Below are 20976 nucleotides of genomic sequence, written 5' to 3'. Positions count from 1 at the left end.
TAGGGATCTAAAACGCGACCTCCAAGCTAGCGAGCCAGCGTCTTACCCATTTAGCACAAACCCACCCCACCCGCCCAATAAAACAAATGAATAATGTGTATAAATCACAAGGAGGGATTAAATGATGCGAATTTACGGAATTCGAGTGACGCGGAATTCAGTCCTGTCACAGTTCTGTCAGTCTGTACAACGGACGGAGGTGGTGTGAGTAGAATCGTGGCGTAATTAAACGCAACAAATTTGTTTCAGCTCACATGTTTGGTTGAGATGTTTCTGATGCAGTCGGCGCATGCGTTCTAGCCCTAAATCCCTATCTTCACTCGATTGTCACTATTTTTGTGTTCAACAGAATTCAATCCCTGACCGTTCAATCGAGCATCCCCAATATAAATATCTGGCATAATGTTCATTTGTTAAATTGTGTGTGCGTATGGATTTTTGCAGCGGGAATGAAACCGGTTAGTAACCATTAGACCGAGGGACCAACCATGGATGAATAACAGTATAAGAAAAATGAGTAAACTCCACAAAAAAGCAGTAAAGGAAAACTCAGACATAGCCTGGCAGAATTTCAGAACTATTAGAAACAACTATATTGACTTTATAAGAAAATGCAAACGCGAATATTTTACAAAACTTGACGATAAGATTAACGATAAGGACAATTTTGGTAACAAAAAACTGGTGGCAACTTTTTAATTCATTTATGAAAAAGACACAACAGACATGTAATGAATTACCTCCCTTTACACATGGCGACAAAACATTCTTTTCCCTAACTGATAAAGCTGACTGTTTAAACAACCATTTCATAACTCAATCATCACTTGACAGCACAAATGCATTTCTTCCCACATTAAGACGCAACGACAACTCATTGTGTACAATTGAACTAATTCCCAAGGAAGTTAAGGACATGCTCCTAACAATTGATTCAACAAAATCTAACGGCCCAGAAGAAATAAGCGGAAAATAATTAAAACCAATATCTGAAGAAATATCTTAGCCTTTATGTAATATATTTAATCTATCCCTAAAAAGTAAAATGGCGCCTCCTCCGCCCCAGAAAAGTTCCATCCGGTGTTCCGGAGGGCTCTGTTCTCGGTCCCCTTTTATTTCTAATCTACATAAACGATATCATAGAAAATATAAATTTCAACATCCGTCTATTTGCAGACGACACTATAGGCAAACATAACATAACTTATTACATTTGATATAGCGCACATTACTGCCATTCAAACTGCAAATGGCAGTAATTATTAACAAAACAAGCAAACTAATTAACTCTTTAAGGTCACTCAAATATAGACTTAATAGAAAATCCCTGCACACTTCCTTTATTTTACCCCATTTCGATTACTGTGATGTTATCTTTATCGAAAATCCCTGCACACTTCCTTTATTTTACCCCATTTCGATTACTGTGATGTTATCTGGGATGAGCGCACTGATGATCATACTAATAAACTAGAAAACTTACAATTAGATGCACTTAGAACTATATGCGGGGCTGTAAGGTATACCAGCCATAAACTCTTATATAACGAAACCGGGTTTATTACGCTACAAGAGAGACGCAAACGACACAAACTGACACTTATTTATACAATCATCAATAACCTGACACCCGCTTACCTAAAGAACTTAATATTACACCGACCCAATAATTATCATCTTCGTAACAATGACAATCTTTCAGAATACCGATGTAAAACAAAAAAAATGTTCGAACTCTTTCGGATCCTCCTCAACAAAAGAATAGAACAAACTTGATATCGATATAAGAATTTCTCCGTCTCTCACTACTTTCAAACAAAATCTAAAACTAAACGATCCTATTATTCCAAATTCATTTCTACAGGGCAAAATAAAGAATCAGATCATACACAGTAGGCTGCGGCTTTGTTGTAGCGATCACACCAGCAATCAATTAAACCACTTCTTTTTGGCATAGAAAATCAGACTACATCTAAAAACATCTTTAAAATAGTGCATGAATACTTCGATGTTACCAGACGCTTCAATATCTGTTTCTATTTATAGAACCCTTTTTATCATGTTATAAAACAGCACTTCCTCTTTTTTTTCATTTGTTTAAAATAATGTGTTTATAAATTATTTAATTTATATGATTTTCGCCATTATCTTATAATATGTACAAAAACCTAACTGTCGGGTTTACACTACTTGCTCCTTGTCACCAACAATTTCCAGGGACGGTTGCATCGATTATATGCCATATAATCTACATCATATGAAGTAGACCCCTTGTCACACTGTAACCTCAAAGCACAAACGATAGACTAGATTGGTGATCTAGAACCTTGTAGATGACCGGTTGTTAAACTCGTATATTATTCCTTTCGTTTGATGATGTAGTGGTTCAACGATAGCGCGTGAAATCACAGGGTCTATCATTGAGGCAAATGGCGCAGTTTGTGTCGAATGGGCGTAAAACCCAATTCCCCCCCCCCCCAACCCCTCTCATTGATGGGGGAGTTGGATGACTGAATGGTTAGCCTGCGCGCGCTGTATCATAAAGTCTGTCATTGAGTGGACTGGCGTGGTTTCGAATCCCCGGTTGTACGTGGCAAGGCGTAGGGTCGCCTGTCCAACCTCGTGGGTTTTCTCCGGGTCCTCCGGTTTCCTCCCACTGCTAAAGACCCCTATGCGCAAGCGAATTATTGAAATAAAATTAAACCATATGTTAGTCCCGAAATGACCTAGTTTGTGTCGAGTGGACGTTAAACCACATTTCTCTCTCTCGCTCTCTCACTTAATGAAAAGTTTATTCCATCTGGTTTTTTTTTAATATTTAAAATGCCCTTCTTTCTCACATCATTGGGAGCATAAAACCAAGGAGTTGGCCTCGGGCATGACCAAATCTCAATCTATTTGTTAAGGCCAGATCAAGGTCGCTGAGATGTAAATAAGGTCAGGGCACGTTACATCTGTTTACATCTCGTGACATTTGGCCAAACTTGAAGTTGGCCTTATCAAATAGACCTAACACATGAACAAAACCCTTCACGTCACTGAATGGTATTTTGTCACATGTATAAATCGATGTTTAACAAATCACCGTTGATACGTCAGCGTTTAATGCTACTGTCATAGATTCACAATGACAATTATATGGCGGTGAGACTAGCTTCCGGTAAACACGCTTTGTGTTTCTCTTCAGTATGGAATGGTTCTATAATCTCCCCTATTCTCGTCGGTGTCAATATCCAGTGATATTTCCGGATTGTATATGTGATAATTGACGTGTGATCGATAAATAAATATCTCTAATCGATATCTGTGTTTTACATACGAGTGTGTCAATGTTAAAATGAAATGAAATGGAGTTTAACGTCCTACTGTTCTGCTCCTAACTTGGGCTAATGAAGACGTGGTCAATGTTAAAAAAGATAAGCATTTTGTCGAACTGTTAAACTCGTCGAAGCTCAAGCGAAGTGTTACGCGAACTAATAAAAAAACCACATATGTAATGTCTAATATTTTATTAATATATCGCGACATGAAACAGATATATGAACAGTGAAAAAACTAACACCGCCCCCCCACATTCACACACACACTTATATATCCATATGCTAAGAAGAAATTTACGGGCATGTTGCACTTATAATAATAGATATAGAAATCTAAATCTTTAATAAGATACTGTACATCATTGTTATAAATATACATTCTACTTTCAATGTATTGTTATACATATACATTCTACTTTCAATTTATTGTTTCAATTTATTATTATGCATACACATTCTACTTTCAATTTATTATTATGCATACACTTTCAATTTCGTTTTCATCTTGGAATGTGGAAACGTGGTACTTGTGATAATAATAACAATATATGTAGAAATCTACTATTAAGAGACATAATTGCTGTAGCCTACACACATCTTATATTTTCAATTTCGTTTTCATTTCATAAATGACCTTTCCGTAAATTTGATCAAAATGTCAATTTTATTTACAAACTCGGAAAGTGGTCAAAAGGTATCAAAATAAAATATTTTTCATTCGATATGGTGTGTAAGGGTTGTAATATGTACAAAGGGAGTCGCCTTAACGGGGTGAGATCGAAAACTCCCGAAACAGAAAGGGCAGGGACCTCTTTCACGAGAGGAGGTTCTGTGCCATCGGAACGTAGCTTGCCAATGTCAGCGATTTGATAGCTGTTTATTGGCCGCAGTCCCATTGGCTAGCCTATCGTGCAAATTCAATCCATCTTAATGTATCTATAAGAGACATTTATTCCTACTGGCGATTTACAAATATTGCATTCTAAAATTGAAATCATAAGAATATTAACACGACTTAACCGGTCAGGTACAAAACTCGGAAAGCTCGGAAAACTCGGAAAATATTTTCCGACTTTTCCCCTCTCTGAGTTTTATGAATTGACTCGATTGAAAACACAAAACTCGGAAAACTCGGAAAAAATTGTCCGCCTTTTTGTTTCAAATTGAAAAGTCGGAAAATATTTTCCCAGTTTTCTATTCAAACAAAAAAGTCGGACAATTTTTTCCGACCTTTCCGAGTTTTGTGTTTTCAATCGAGTCAAATCATAAGACTCGGAAAGAGAAATAGTTGGAAAATTATCAAAAATATTATTTTTTTTAAATTGGCGAAAGTAGTTGTAGTAATACATCTATTTAATAAGTTGGACATAATCTGTAACTTTTCAGTTATATTTTAACTAAATAAATGAAATATGGCAGTTATAATCGAATATCCGAGTTTTCAAAGTTTTGTATTTTGGCCTATACGTATACGGAAAACTTGGAAAGTGGTCAAAAGGTATCAAAATAAAATATTTTTCATTGGATATGGTGTGTAAGGGTTGTAATATGTACAAAGGAACTCAACTCGCCTTTACGGGGATAACTTGGGTGAGATCGAAAACTCGGACATCCAAAAGATGAAATGATTAAAACGAGGTGTGTATATAATTTCAATTTGACACATGGCCCCAAGGCCGAACCTGCCCCGTTCTCCCATACTATATACGTCGTGTCGAGAATAGGCCTACCTAACTTTTAGAAATAAAATTGGCGAAAGGAGTAACAGTAACACATCTATTTAATAAGTTGGACATGATCTAAAACCTTTTCAGTTAGATTTTAACCAAACTACTGCAATATGGCAGTTATAATTAAATATCCGAGTTTTCCGAGTTTTGTATTTTGGCCTATACGAAAATACAAAACTCGGAAAACTCGGAAAGTGGCAAAAAGATATCAAAATAAACTATTTTTCATTGGATAATTATGATTATTATACAGCGGATGTCTCCTTAACGGGAATAACTTGATATTTAGTGTAGCCCACTCAAGTTTTTGTTGCATCGAGACAGACATCACAGGCAGTAGGCCTACTACGTGTCGAGCATATCTAATTGGATAATTAAGTGATAGTAACACATCTATTTAATAATTTGGACATGATCTATAACCTTTTCTGAACCATATGTTAGTCCCAAATTTTCCTAGTTTGTATCGAGTGGACGTTAAACTCTCTCTCTCTCTCTCTCTCTCTCTCTCTCAGTAAAACGTCATTTATCAGCTTCTAAAACCCAAGTACAAGATCTCTCTATCGCTCCCGTGAGACAGAAATCAAACTTTGATCACAATTCCGAAGAACAACCGGAAATTTCTTCTTCAGATTATTTCCATGTGGTTATTCAGTTCAAAGATTAGCTTAATCATTACTTACAATGGTGAAACGAGTTACATCCCCCTGTAGTTCCGCACGCATCATAGAACACCGGTAGTTAATTTGTAATTTCCAGTACAGTATTGTTGCTTTCAGCAGCTTGACACGTGACAAGATGGTGTTTAAATGTTTTGTTATTGACGGGATTCGTTTTTATATGTGCTATATGACAAGCAAAAAAACAAAACAAAAGTCGCCATTAAGTCTGTCTAGAGTTTCATGTTGTGTTCTGCGATATGTTGGTCTTGTTTCTATGTTTTGTCTTTTTTGAAGGTAAGTTTTATTTAAAGGTGTATTATGGGAGATTAGATAAAGAGTTGACAGTTTTCGCTATGATAGTTAACAAATAGATAACGCAAATAGAATATGCTATAATTGCTCCTCTCTGAACTGAATTTTAGGCTAGCCTCGATCATCATTACTAAAGTCAGTACGATAAAATACAAAGTCTCGATTATCCACCGATAAATATCGCAGGCTAGCGATGGCATTGATTATGGTCTGGATAATTTAATAAATGTTTGATCAATAGTTTATAGATAACATTTCAGGCCTAACGAAAGACCTGTAATAAGTCGATTTAGCTCTGTATGTTTAATTATGGAAATTTTAATTAGTCTTAAATTATATAAAAGAAAGATTTCTTATATATATTTTAACGAACTTTTATTAACGAGGGCGCGTATTCAGAAAGACACGAATGTCTGATGTGACTATCGTATTTTTTGGCAGTTCCAACGGTCTACCCTCTAACCTGAGGGGTTCTAGGCCCCTCTGTTAAGCACGCCTGCGTGTAGAGTCATCTCTGCTAAACACCAATGAAATGTTTGCCTCGGCGAAACACTTTTACACGTAAATGGCGTTCGGACATAAAGATACAAAGTGTTGGGCGTCAAAATGGTGTAGCTTGCGTTGAGTGGAAGTTAAACCCCATTTCTCTCTCTATATATAAATATTTGTCATTGTTTACACATGCTTGTTATTGTTTTACAACTACTTCCAACCTTGTAGGTATTCTCCGGTTTCCTCCCACTCTAAAGACCCCTACGTACAAGCGATAATTATTGAAATAGAATTGAACCGATATGTTAGTCCCGAAATGTTATGTTTTACGACTGCTTAAAGCCTCGTAGGTTTTCCCCGGTTTCCTCCCACTGCTAAAGACCCCTACGTGCAAGCGAATTATTGAAATAAAATTGACCAAATTTGAGTCGAGTGGACGTAAAACCTCGTTGATCTCTCTCTCTCCCTCTCTCTCCCTTTTCTCACTCAGCCCAATCATATATTGTAGTACCGAAAAAGAAGTCCAAAGACAATGTCCTTTTAAGGCTTGTGAGCCCTATACAGTTCTTGTTGGTAATTGGAGCAGTTTGGCAACCCTAACGATGATTGGCTGCCCTCTCTCTCTCTCTCTCTCTCTCTCTCTCTCACACACACACACGAGTACTGTAATATTTATTTCAGGAATCGCTGGTGTTTGTGTAAATAGTGATCCAGATATTATCTGTGATGGTTTAGCTGCTAATGGACAGTGTTTATTAAACCCAGCCTATACTCAGTGTAAATGTCAGAAATCATGTTTTGCACCCCCATACTGCAATGGTATGTATTATAATGGTTTAGGGGTTTGGGGGTTGTGGTTGGGGGTTTTAACATGTGAGAGTTAGACCACAAGGTCCGTAATTGAATCAAGTCGCTAATGAGAAAGACTGTTAATATAATATTTTATATTTTACATTTGTAGGCAATCATGATAGATATTTTACAGATGTAGGCAATCATGATCAATATTTTACAGTTGTAAGCGACCGTGATCAATATTTGACAGTTGTAGGTAATCATGTAGGTAATATTTTACAGTTGTAAGCGACCGTGATCAATATTTTACAGTTGTATGTAATCATGGTATATATTTTACAGTTACAGGCAATCATGATATATATTTTACAGTTGTAGGTAATCATGGTATATATTTTACAGTTGTAGGCAATCATGGTATATATTTTACAGTTGTGGGTAATCATGGTATATATTTTACAGTTGTAGGTAATCATGGTATATATTTTACAGTTGTAGGTAATCATGGTATATGTTTTATAATTTACAGTTGTAGGTAATCATGGTATATGTTTTATAATTTACAGTTGTAGGTAATTATGGTATATGTTTTATAATTTACAGCGGTTGGTAATTTAGATAAATATTGTGATTGTACAAGTGTGGCGGCTTATTGCGATTTCAACCCTTTAACAGTCAGTGATTGTCCTACCACGTGTTCTTATAGAACAGGTGAGATAATTATATATAGAGAGATATAAATGTCAGGTGTGCGAAGGGGAGGGGTGAGATTATTGTGGGAGTGGTGTGGGGTTATTTTATGTGGTAAGGGGGCGGTGTAGGGATGAGATCAATGCGCGTTGTTGGAGGGGTGTACGGGGAGATTATGTTATTTGATAATTATAATTGCGCCATGCGTGCGGGATGTAATGTGCGATGGCGTGGGGGATTATTTTATGAATGTGTGGTATGGAGCCGTGAGATTACATAATATTCATATGCTGTATGACAAATGTCTGGTATGGGAGGGTGGATGGTTTGAAGGGGTTAGGTTATATAATAATATGTTTTATGGTAAATGTGCGGTGGGGAGGGGGGTTGCAGGGGTGAAGGGGTGAGATTATGTAATATTTTATATGTTTTATGACAAATGTACGGTGGAGTACGGGTGGGTAGCTATATAATATTTCAAATGTTTTTGATAAATACTCGGTGTAATTTATAAATATTTATTATACAGGACCCAACTGTGTCGCTCCAGTAATTTACAAATGTTTATTATACAGGACCCGATTGTGCTGCTCCAGTAATACAGTATGTGGATATATCCTCTCCACCACCATATAAATATGGTGATGTGATCACTATGTCATGTATGAGTGGTACCGTCAATAAGGGTGGAGCAATAGGTAAACGGGTCTGTGGAGCAGGTGGTTCATGGCTGTATAGTTTATCAGAGGGTGAACCACCAATCTGTGAACGTAAGTTATATTATCTCCGTTATAAGTCATGCGTGTACAAAGAACCCATGACAATTAGAATTCGTTATATAAGAAACCTTGACTATTAGAATTCGTTATAAGATACACGTGAAATGCCCTTGAAAATTAGAATTCGTTATAAGATGCACGTGGAAGAACCCTTGGCAATCGGAATTCGTTATAAGAATAGCGTACAATAACCCTTGACAATTCGAATTCGTTATTAGAGTCACGTGGAAGAGCCCTTGACAATTAGAATTCATTATATAAGATGAACGTAGAAGAACCCTTTTGATGGCTATGCGATACTTTAAAGATACATTATGGGAGATAAGATAACGAGATGGCAGTTCTCGCTATAACAGTTAAAAACTAGATAGTGTAAATGTAATTTGCTGAAAATTTCAGTCAAATTGATCCAGTATGAGCCGAGAAAGAAGCGGGTGAAATTTTGGCATAGTCTCGGTCATCATTACTAAAATCATTATTATAAACAGCTTTGTCTCTATTATCCACATATAGGAATCTAATCCAGCCAACATCGAAGGCTAGCCTTGACATCGAGAGTTTATTATGGTCTGGATAAGTTAATTAATGTCTAATTGATAATTTAGATAACATTTCAGGCCTAAAGAAAGACTTGTAATAAGCAGATGTTGCTCGTGCATAATGCATGTTTAAGCGGTTATGCTCGTCGTTCGGGAATTCGTTATAAGAACCCTCTATGATTGCTATCCACCACTTTAAGCGGTAATGCTCATAATTTGGGAATTCGTTATAAGAACCATTTTTGATTGCTGTGCACTACTTTAAGGGGGAATGCTTATCGCAAGTGAATTCGTACCCATCCGGTTGAGTGTAATAAGGCACACAGCAATAACTTATACGGTGCTATTGGTTGTCAATGGAAACTCAGTGTTCCGCCATGTTGTGTATCTCCCCAACCCTTTAGTACATGCGCGTCGCCCGGTTAGCACCATTTTAACTACGGCCCCCATTAGAATTCGATATAAGAGTAGTAAGCAGCGAGAGATAATATTTGATCCACACACAAATTGCAAAAAGAAATCAAAATCAGTTGTATTTTAATCATACAATTATCAGACATTATATTCAAATTCGGTAGAAGTCGGGCACCGCAAGTAATAAACATAATTCAATATGGCGGTCCTCAGGAAGTTTCAGTGCCTGGACAACATTTCACTAATAGCACAGTGCATGATGTACGTCCGTCTACATTACCCTGTTTGTGCTAGAACAGTAGGACCTTAAAACCCATTTCAGTTCTTTTTTCTTTTGTTTGTGTATTTATCTTCATTTTATTTTACAGTGCCTACTTGTGGCCAACCGGATATGATACCATACGCCAAACCTTCCCAGAATACAGCTGTATCAGGTGACACTGTGACGTATTCGTGTCAGGATAAAGCTGTTCAAATTGGCGGGGGTAATGGTGCCATTATCTGTGGCGGTCCATCGTGGCTGGTTGTTGTTGGTCAGTTTCCACCTATATGTCGAGGTTAGTAAGATCAATTTTGTTTTATCTTGTCCGCAGGTTGGTTTTAATAGGGGGCGGGGATGGCCGAATGGTTAGCACGTGCACACTGCATCATAAGACCTGTCATTGAGTCAACTGGCGTGGTTTCGATTCCCCAGTTGTACGTGACAAGGAGTAGGGTCGCCTGTACAACCTCGTGGGTTTTCTCCGGGTTCTCCGGTTTCCTCCCAGTGCTAAAGACCCCTACGCGCATGCGAATTATTGAAATAAATTAAACCTTAGGTTAGTCACGAAATGACCTAGGTTGTGTCGAATGAACGTTAAACCCCATTTCTAGAAAAAGAAATTGTCTTAATTGTGGACTTCTCCTAAATCTTATTAAAACACGGATCCCTTTTCGGTTTGGTTTTTATAGTTGTTATATAACCCGCGTTCTGATTCATGTGAGGGGATTAGCCAATGAAACGGTCTGCTACGACGAGCTCTTGGCGTGCTGTGCACGGAACTGTAGGTAAATGAAATGAAATGAAATGAAATGGGGTTTAACCTCCTACTGTTCTGCTCCTATACTGGAACTGTAGGTAAACCACTAGAAAAGTTAACGAAATGAATGAAATGAAATGGGGTTTAACGTCCTACTGTGCTCCGAAACTGGGCTAATGAAGACGGGCATACGCCATACACTGTGCTGTGAGGGAGATTTTGCCCAAGCAGCAGCGCTACGGCCTACACTTATATTGAATTCCAACTGCCAAGGGATCTTTTACGTGCACGCCAATATGTACACGGGACCTCGGTTTTTTGTCCCATCTGAACGACTAGACAACTGTCCTTGTCAGACTCCCCTTCCTGCATCACTGGCAAGGGGAAACCACGGCAGGAAATCTGGATGGACTTTCTCGGCCAATGCAGGGATCGAACACCCGACCTCCAGGCTAGTGAGTCAGCGTCTTACCCACTTAGCCACGTGATCCCCCAGAAACGTTAACACTGATTGATTTATCAATGTCTGACGTCATAGGTTCAAAAGCCGCTCGTATAAATCCGACCTTCGAGTACAACCGGTCAGACCTTCATGTAGTAGATGGCATCGAAAGTATAAAATAAAAAAAAACGAAACGAAATATAGATCTGTATTTTTATTAGATTGAGTTCTCCTACACTTACTATTATAGAACCACTTCAAAATTAATGCAAAACGAGTTAAACATACATTATGCAAGAGCTAAATCTGCCTATTGCAGGTCTTTCTTTAGGCCTGAAATGGTTTCTAAATTATTAATTAGACATTAATTAACTTATCCAGGCCATAATCAACTCTCGATGGCATCGGATTTCTCCGAAATTAAATAGATTAGAACAGTTCAGCCATATTTTGATTTAAGCTAAAAATGGAGGAGCGAGACTTAGCTTCAAAAAACCAGTACAGTGGTTGAAATTATTGCTAAACCTTCAAAGGCTAATATCTTCGCAAACAATTTGAATGAAATTTTCAAATTATTCATTTTACATGATCTATTTTAGAAATATTATGGCAAGAATGTCCAGCTCTTTATCTAAATCTTACATAATGCATCTTTAAGAAGAATAGAAGACGTATCGGCCATGGGAGGATGTTAACCAGCTGGCTTTTATTAGAGCCAGTTAAAACATAGGTAACCACCATGGCCTTAAGATATGTCCTCGAACTATCAGTTAAAGCAGCATGATGGAAGATTAGATAAAGAGTTAGGACTCTACGTATAATGTAACAGGAATATGCTGAAAATATCAGTCAAATTACTTCACTATAAGCCGAGAAGTACTCATTTTAATAACACTTGAGCCTCGATGGTTACGATGATAAACAATTCGATTATCCATTCTTACGTTTAATTATCAACGGCCGTTGGACGGCAGATCGGATTTAAATCCAATGAAACTCGGACCCATCAGATGGCACCGAGAGTTGATTATGATCTTGTCATGTTAATAAAAAAATGTCTAACTCATGCCTAAAGAAAGACCGGCCGTAGGCAGATGTAGCTCTTGCATAATTTATGTTTAAAACAGGCAAATTAAAGAAAGTCTTACCCATGGGCAGTGATCTGATATTCACTCACGCCACTTGACTTCTAGTGATTAATTAATCAGATTTGTTAATGAGATATGAAAAATGAAAATGAAATGGGGTTTAACGTCCGACTGCACTAATGAAGACGGGCATACGCCATACAGTGTGCTATGAGGGAAATTTTGCCCAGACAGCGACACTACGGCCTACTCTTATATCGAATTCCAACTGTCAAGGGATTTTTTAAGTGCAGGCCAATGTGTACACGGGACCTCTGTTTTTCATCCCATCCGAACGACTAGACAGCTGTCCGTATCAGGCCCTATATCCTGCATCACTGACAAGGGGGAACCACCCCGGAAAATCTGGATGAACTTTCTCGGCCAATGAAGGGATCGAACACCCAACCTCCAGGTTGGCGAGTCAGCGTCTTACCCACTTACCCACCGTGGCACCACAGAGTGCGGAATAAAAGGTATATGACATAAAAGAATTCTCTTTAACTCTTTGAAAAACAATTTATGTCTTCATTCTTCGACTAATACATCGGATTTTATTTTTCTCACTTGGATTGCTGGAGTGTGTAAGGGCAGTGTCCGCCGTGAGGAACGATATTGTTATCACGTAATAAAAAAAAATATTTCATCTATGAATGAGGAAGGATAGTTGTCTACTTTGGTGTGGGGAAGGATATTTCCTGCCTTAGTTTAGTTGTGAGGTGGGACAGGGGTGTGAGGAATAACCGACAGAGAGAGATGGGGTTTAACGTCCACTCGACACAAACTAGGTCATTTCGTAACTAACATATGGTTCAATTTTATTTCAATAATTCACTTGCTTGCGCGTAGGGGTCTCCACCCCTTGTCACGTACAACCGGGGAATCGAAACCACGCCAATTAACTCAATGACAGACCTTATGATACAACGCACACGCGCTAAACATTCGCCCCATCCCTTTCACCACCCCACACTCCCAAGGAAGAACAGAGGGCATACTGTGGGAAAAGGGTACATTATGAAGTAATATACACCCCCGCAAATAATATCTTTGTAAATACAGAACGGATATATGCTAGGTTCCCCACTGTCGTGCGATGCGTTACTATGGGATTGTCCCTAGGGAGTCCACGACCTTGTACGTTCGGATATGTTTCGATACCGTCAACACGATTGCTACAACTGGCCACCATATATGATAAGACCTGATAGGATCACCACGATTACTCCACGATTAAAACCACGATTTAGAGTTCCAGCTATCACAATTTGAAATTGCGTCATTTCAAGTGATAACAACAAATGTTTTATTTGTTTTAGCAACGGAAGCCAAGTTTAAAAGGGCGACCAATATTCAGCCTACGGTGACTAGTCTAGAAGTAAAACCCGCTAGAAGTTCTATAGAGTGTAGTCTACAGTGTTTATACGATTATACATGCAGTGGATACACGTATACAGCAGGTGCGTGTCAATTAAATAGAGATGGCGTGACGAGCACCAACGTATTAACCACTTATGTTAGAAACATACCAGTACAAAATGAACCTATTAGGGTTACCTAAACGGTTATTTATTTAAAATGACTATAGTGTCATTGATGTTGAATTTAACATGACAGATATGCGAGCGTATGTATAACACAAACGCAGAGTTAAATCTCTAAAATTTGGGACCTAGAAATTGACACAAATGGGTCGCAACGCATATAATAATGTAATATGAATGTATATAAACTGATTTACGTTCAATCGTTTCTGTTTTTACTGTAATTTCGAATCAGTTATCAGTTATCTTCGGCGAAATACGCCAGAAGTCTCAATCGAATGGCAATCTTTTCCGTCTGGTTATTCCAGTCTACACTGATAGTATTTTTTGCGCGTGCTCTCCAGATATGACTTGACATGACCCGTGGAATATGTTTAGCCTCGTTCTTCGAGTCGTTGTTACAAATGGCGCTGAAACGCATAATGGTACACTAATCTTGAAAACGTGCAACACAAATTTCGGAAGTATTATTATAAATATCTGCCATTCCAGAATCAGTAGAAGCGCTCCCGGAACACCCCTCCAGAAATGCGAATCGAGTAAACAACAGGAAAAAATATGGTTGGGGTTTTGTTGGGGGGGGGGGGTATTTTTTATTTTTATTTATTTTTAGAAATGGGGTTTAGCACAACTCGACACAGACTAAGTCAGCTCGGGACTAACATATGGTTCAATTTTATTTCAATCATTCGCTTGCCTCTAGGGGTCTTTATCAGTGGGAGGAAACCGGGGGACCCGGAGAAAACCCACAAGGTTGGACAGACGACCCTACAACCGGGGAATCGAAGCCACGCCAGTTTACAGACCTAAAGATATAACGCGCACGTGCTATCGATTCGGCCACTCCCTCCCCCCAAATATGGTTCATAGAACCATTACCACTGACATCATATAGGTCAATGTTATCTTGTGTTGCTATCTTCCGAAATGTTGTCTTCTCTTTTTTCTGGGCCGTGCTGTAAGAGAGCAATAGGGTCCAAATCAAGTTTGCGGTAGATTTCTTCAGTTTCAGGAAGATGACAAATCGAGTCGGCCCCGGGATAACATTGCGCGGGTCATAGGTCACGTTTACCACCCATACCACGGACTACCGATGTTTTCGTTAAACAAAATGTCGGTTCTCTTCCATCTTCCAGTACAGAAAGAAGAAGACAAATCGCCTCGGCCCAGGGATAACATTGTACAGGTCATAGGTCACGTTTACCTCCCATACCCGCTCCTTACCACGGACTACCGATGTTTTCGTTAAACATAATGTCGGTTCTCTTCCATCTTCCAGTACAGAAAGAAGAAGACAAATCGCCTCGGCCCAGGGATAACATTGTACAGGTCATAGGTCACGTTTACCTCCCATACCCACTCCTTACCACGGACTACCGATGTTTTCGTTAAACAAAATGTCGGTCCTCTTCCACTTCCAGTACTGAAAGAAGAAGACAAATCGAGTCGGGCGCGGGATAACATTGTACAGCTCATAGGTCACGTTTACCACCCATAACCACTCTTCCATCTTCCAATACAGAAAGAAGAAGACAAATCGAGTCGGCCCAGGGATAACATTGTGCGGATCATAGGTCACGTTTACCTCCCATAACCGCTCCTTACCACGGACTACGGTTAAAGCGAAAGTCAGTTTTCCTCCATCTGGTATCGTGTATGTAATTGTACCATATCTACTGTAACATGTGTTGTGTCACCAGGTGTTCTAGGAAAAGTAAGCAGACCCTGGCTCGTGTACATCACTTATCACTAGTTATATCTCAATAGCAAGTGGTACCAGGTGTTCTAGAAATAATAAACACGCCTTTCTCGGGTACATCAGTCACCACTACTTATAGCTCAATAACAAGTAGTTGTATCGGGAAATGAAATCGTGTTTAACGTCCTACTGTTCTGTGCGACAGGGCTAATGAAGATGGGCATACGCCTACTCTTATACCGAATTCCAACTGTTAAGGGTTTTTTACACGTCAATGTGTACACATGAACTCAATTTTCGTCCCTACAAATGTTGTATTGCTCTGGGCTGTTTTATATTGGATATTATCTTCATTTGTCGATTACGAAACAGATCCATAAAACAATGATTTTTAATCTATATCTATATATATACCAATTATTTAAACTTAAAGGAGCTAAATCGCTAATATTTGGGAGCGAAAGAGAGAGAAATGGGGTTTAACGTCCACTCGACACAAACTAGGTCATTTCGGGACTAACATATGGTTTAATTTTATTTCAATAATTCGCTTGCGCGTACGGATCTTTAGCAGTGGGAGGAAACCAGGGATTCGAAACCACCTAATATTTGGGACCTACAAATTGACACAACGCACATATTAAAGATACATTATGGGAGATTAGATAAAGAGCTGACAGCTCCAACTATAATAGTTAAAAACTAGATAATGTAAGGGGTACCGAGAATTTAGCGATTGAATTTTCGGCCTAGCTTCGATCATCATTACTAAAGTCGGTACGATAAAATAACATAGTCTCGATTATTCATTTCATGATTTAATCATGATCGAAGGTTGAGCAACAAATCGGAGCCTAATCCAGTGAATATCACAGGCTAGCGATGACATCGAAAGTTGATTATTTATATAACATTTCAGACCTAAAGAAAGAAAAAACTGCAATAGGCAGATTTAGCTCTTGCATAATGTATGTTTAATGTAATATGAATATATATAAACTGATTTACATTCAATCATTTTCGTTTTTACTCTAATTTCAAATCAGTTATGTTCTGCGAAATACACCAGGGGTCTCAATCAAATGACAATCTCTAGCGTCTGGTTATTCCAGTCTACATCGATAGTATTTATTACGCATGCTCTTCACATAAGAATATGCCGTCACCGTTTGACATGACTTGTCGAATATGTCTAGCCTAATTCTTCGAGTCCCTTGTTACAAATGGCGCTGAAACGCATTATGGTACACGATTCGTGTACCAATGGTAAAATGTTTATTTTGTCTTAAATATTGGATGTCAGAAGCCCATCTTTTCCCAGAAAGATCACAACATCAATGTTGATTTAAATTGACAAATAATTCGTGTTTTCAATGTCAAAGACTTTGAATGATACTGAGTTAGAGACTTAGCTACTTTAATTGCGAACCCGCTTTGGATGATATTGAGTTAGAGACTTAGCTACTTTAATCTATGTATTTAAACACTTAAATTTAACATATTTGATCAATGATAATTCTACGTCATAATTACACTAGACAATCCTATATCAAATATTTTGATGGATGGTCAAACCATGAACTCATTTAACTTTTTACAACTTTTGTTCGCATGGCTGACAGTTAAAAACCACGATAGATATATTTTGAGTTGATATATTTACGTAAGAGTTGTAACGTACCTGCTATAATTGACACGAGTTTATTATAATGACATGGCTGTTTTTTTACAACCGAGGGATAGACCAATTAATATTCATTATACTAGGTTTGTAAAATGTAGAGCCTATTAAGTCAACTGTTATATTTATATAGTAATTCATTTCAAATCAAATAGTCAGTTAGTTCAACGTTCACCATGTGTATTTAAAGCGTATAATCGAATCGTTCTAGTCATAAAACTCCCAGCTTTTAACAACCTCACTGTTATTCGATTTCAGAATTAGTGTACTGTTTAAAATCGAAAAAAGAAGGAAGCTGTGTTTTTTTGCTTTTGATGAAGATAAAACTTTTTCCACTAGTTTGTGAATTTAAATGAAAGTGATATTTTTGACGCAGATAAAATACAATTCAAATAGTTTGATAACATAAATGAAATTGATATTTTTGACGCAGATCATTTGTTTGAGAACTTGAATGTAATGGATATTCTAGAAAAGACGATGATTTCGGTACTTATCGGTTTCTGTTTTATAACTATGCCGATGGTGAACTGTGGTGGAAAGAATGTGGAATTTATATTGGAAACTGAAGCATTTGTGGATGTGTCCTGGACTGTCGATCGTCCACTCGCTTCCGGTAACAAAACAACTCTTTTAATGACCGGAAAACGGATAAATTTTCCATTCTGTTTACGGAAAGAGAGTGCAGTGTTAGTTAAACAAGTGCTGTACTCGAAGGATGATCCAGGGAATTCGCTTACAGTTCAATTCGACGCAGAAACCGTTGCCAAAGGAGAAACGTATGGAAAAACTAACGGTGGCAATCAGTGGAGCGTGATTAACTCGATGAGTCTGGCAGGTAACGAGGTAGTGCTACAACGTGGACGACACATCATGTCTGTATTCCCGGAGTCAACGGATCAGAATGGGGTGGAACTCGATAAAGTTGTCCTAGTAGTTGATGATGATTTATTAAATGAGGACATGTTCACATGTAAGACCTATTGTCTTCCAGAAATACCACAACATAGATATACACCAGTCGAACGTCTCCCAGTTGGACGACTCGTTCAAAGAAGCACCACGACAAATTGCACTGAAAAGAAGAATGTCGTAATGGACTTGTATCACTCGAGTATTAAAAAGTTCCGAATCACCGCCCAGCACCCATCCTACAGAAGTCTCTTGAACGTCCGAAAAGCCAATTATACAAACTGTGACGTTCCTAAGCCTACAATTTGGGAGTTTGGAAACTTCAGTCTAACCGATGGACTAGCAAATAAAGCTTTAGTTGACGCTGAAGGGGTTTTGCTGCAGCTGGAGAAGACCCCAGACGCTGTGGGATGTTTCGATCTGGGAACAAATTTTAACATCACTGTCCAACGTCGGGACATAGATATTCCTCAATTAGGTGGAAAGTTGAGTTTAACTATTAACGGTCATACTTCTGATGTAACAGTTGATAGCCAAATCAAAGACAGGGTAAGTGAATGGATACATTTTGCAAGACGAACAATTCCAAAATCACAGAGCAGTTTAGAAATACCAATAGATGACGGGACCTGGTCGAGAGTCAACAATCAAGTCCAGATGAGAGTCTGTGGCGGTGGAAAGAATTTTGAAATAGAGTCTTGGAAACTAACCAGGAGAGAGCTGAAATCAGACAAAGCAGAAATATTTGCGGATACTGGTGATTTCGCAGCGGAAGCTGTGTTCCGCGATATCTGGTGGATGGGAGATGAAGGGATGAAACTTTCAGTGAAAGGTAGCACCATTGTCTCATACGGACATTATATCAGAATCTACACACGTGTTCCATGGGGAGGTTACTCTCAAACCCTTGTTATTTATCAAGATGGCGTTATACGTCTACTGCCACCAACAATGCACGGCACGGACTGGATCCCCTTCGGATCGTTTGTGCTTACGGGCCGATTTGACCCAAAGAAAAGGCTATCAAGTCACGCGGCGATACAAAATATTGAAATAATACCACAGGAATTTCGTCTGATAGTTCATTACGCCGATGGTAATGTTTGGGAATATAAACTATCAAATGGTCTGGAGAGAACGTGGGTAGACGTTGATGTTAAATCGGAGGGTGCCGTGGAGGAGTTATCTACCTTGCCGTTTATTCAATTCAGGTCAATGTTCGTCAAGGATGGGAGATCTAACGTAGATCGACTGAGCGTCAATGGGTTGAAAGAACACAGAATTTTGGATAACTGGTCGAGTTTGTTCGGGTCCTCGTTTTTCTTCTTCCGTGGCTGTGCTTCTGATTATCACACCCAAGCCCCTGATATTCACGTGGAATTGTTGGGATAGAAATTTGGTTGGTAGTCGCACACACTATCCTTATATAGAAAACTTGCTTGGAATACGCGCACACATTAGCCTTATATAGAACTTGGTTGGTATACGCACATAACACATATGGTAGTATATACACCCGAATATGTATTTAGGATTGATTATGCTTTGTTTTATATATGAAATGAAATGAAATAAAATGAAATGGGGTTTAACGTCCTACTGTTTTGCTCCGACTGTGCTAATGAAGACGGACATACAGTCCCCTATGAGTGAAAATTTTACCGGACAGCGGCACTATGGCCTACTCTTATATCGATCGAATTCCAATTGCCAAGTGCCATCCGAATGACTAGACAGCTGTCCCTGTCAGGCCCTCCGTCCTGCGGTTTTATATCTGAATATGTGCATCTAATTGTTACTGGATTGTCCGTGTTGTATTCTCATATCGTTTGTCTCGTTTGTGTTTTCCTGCGCAGTTATCATGGTTGTGTTTCAAGGTGTGCCGTTGGCAAACAAAGGTTGAGGGCCACTGCAATGCACCAATGTTCTAAAATCAGTGGGAGCTAGACGAAAAAGAAAATCTGTTGCGATATGCAGTTCAAGTGACTGTCATTTTTCTTGTCTTGTTATCAGATTTTATTGTGTAAAAGATGAATTCTCAATTTATCAGGTGGTTGGGTGGTTGAATGGTCTTAGAGCGCGCTTTAGATCACAAGGCCTCGCATTGAGTCAAATGGCATGGTTTCGATTCCCCGCTGGTACACCTGTAGGGTTGCGCGTCAAACCCCGTGACCGTTCTCCGGGTCCTCCGGTTTTCCCTCACAGCTACATACCCTACATGCAAGCGAATTATTGAAATAAAATTGAAACATGTGTTAGTCTCGATATGGCCTACCTATAATGTTTGTGTCGAGGGGACGTTAAACCCCATTGATCATTTAGCCTGTTAAATTATGAATAAAAATCTTTCCATAATTGGTCTTCGATTGGTTAGCTTCAGTTATAACGACAAACACATATGGAAATTACAAGAGCGGTAGTTGGGATATCCCCTCCGGAATGACGTCACAGTCTTTGTGTTGCTGTGATTGGGAAATCCCCTTCAGAATGACGTCATGTTGTTTTACTCCGAGCCTGCATTTAAATTACTAAATATTAAGATCATCATTCGAACGTTCAATATATCACTCGGCATATCTCGGCAAATTCTGTTAGGGTACTGGAATCTACTGAGGTTTGCCGATTGTTTAATATATGTTATACGCCCACTAATAGCCCGAATTAGGAAAGATAGATCGGTGTCAAGCTTATTCCGAGGTCACGTCTCTCCGATGGTTAATGCTAAATGATATGGCCAGCTCAATTTTTCGTCATAGATCAGGCTAGTGCTAATCCCAATCCTAACCCTAACCCTGGACCTAGCCCCAATGCTTGCCCTA

General features: G+C 38.7%; 1 protein-coding gene across 1 annotated transcript; it reads left to right on the top strand.

The window, feature by feature from the left end:
* The first annotated feature begins 17653 nt into the window (after positions 1–17653).
* Positions 17654–20474, top strand: LOC126822585 (uncharacterized). Its single transcript, XM_050551547.2, has one exon. It carries the CDS (start codon positions 17705–17707, stop codon positions 19547–19549), a length of 1845 nt encoding a protein of 614 aa, XP_050407504.2. The 5' UTR covers positions 17654–17704; the 3' UTR covers positions 19550–20474.
* Positions 20475–20976: the final 502 nt, after the last annotated feature.

Source organism: Patella vulgata, chromosome 5 (genome assembly GCF_932274485.2).
Source record: "Patella vulgata chromosome 5, xgPatVulg1.2, whole genome shotgun sequence".
In the NCBI taxonomy this organism is placed as follows: Eukaryota; Metazoa; Mollusca; class Gastropoda; family Patellidae; genus Patella; species Patella vulgata.
This window is presented reverse-complemented; position numbering and strand designations above follow the sequence as displayed.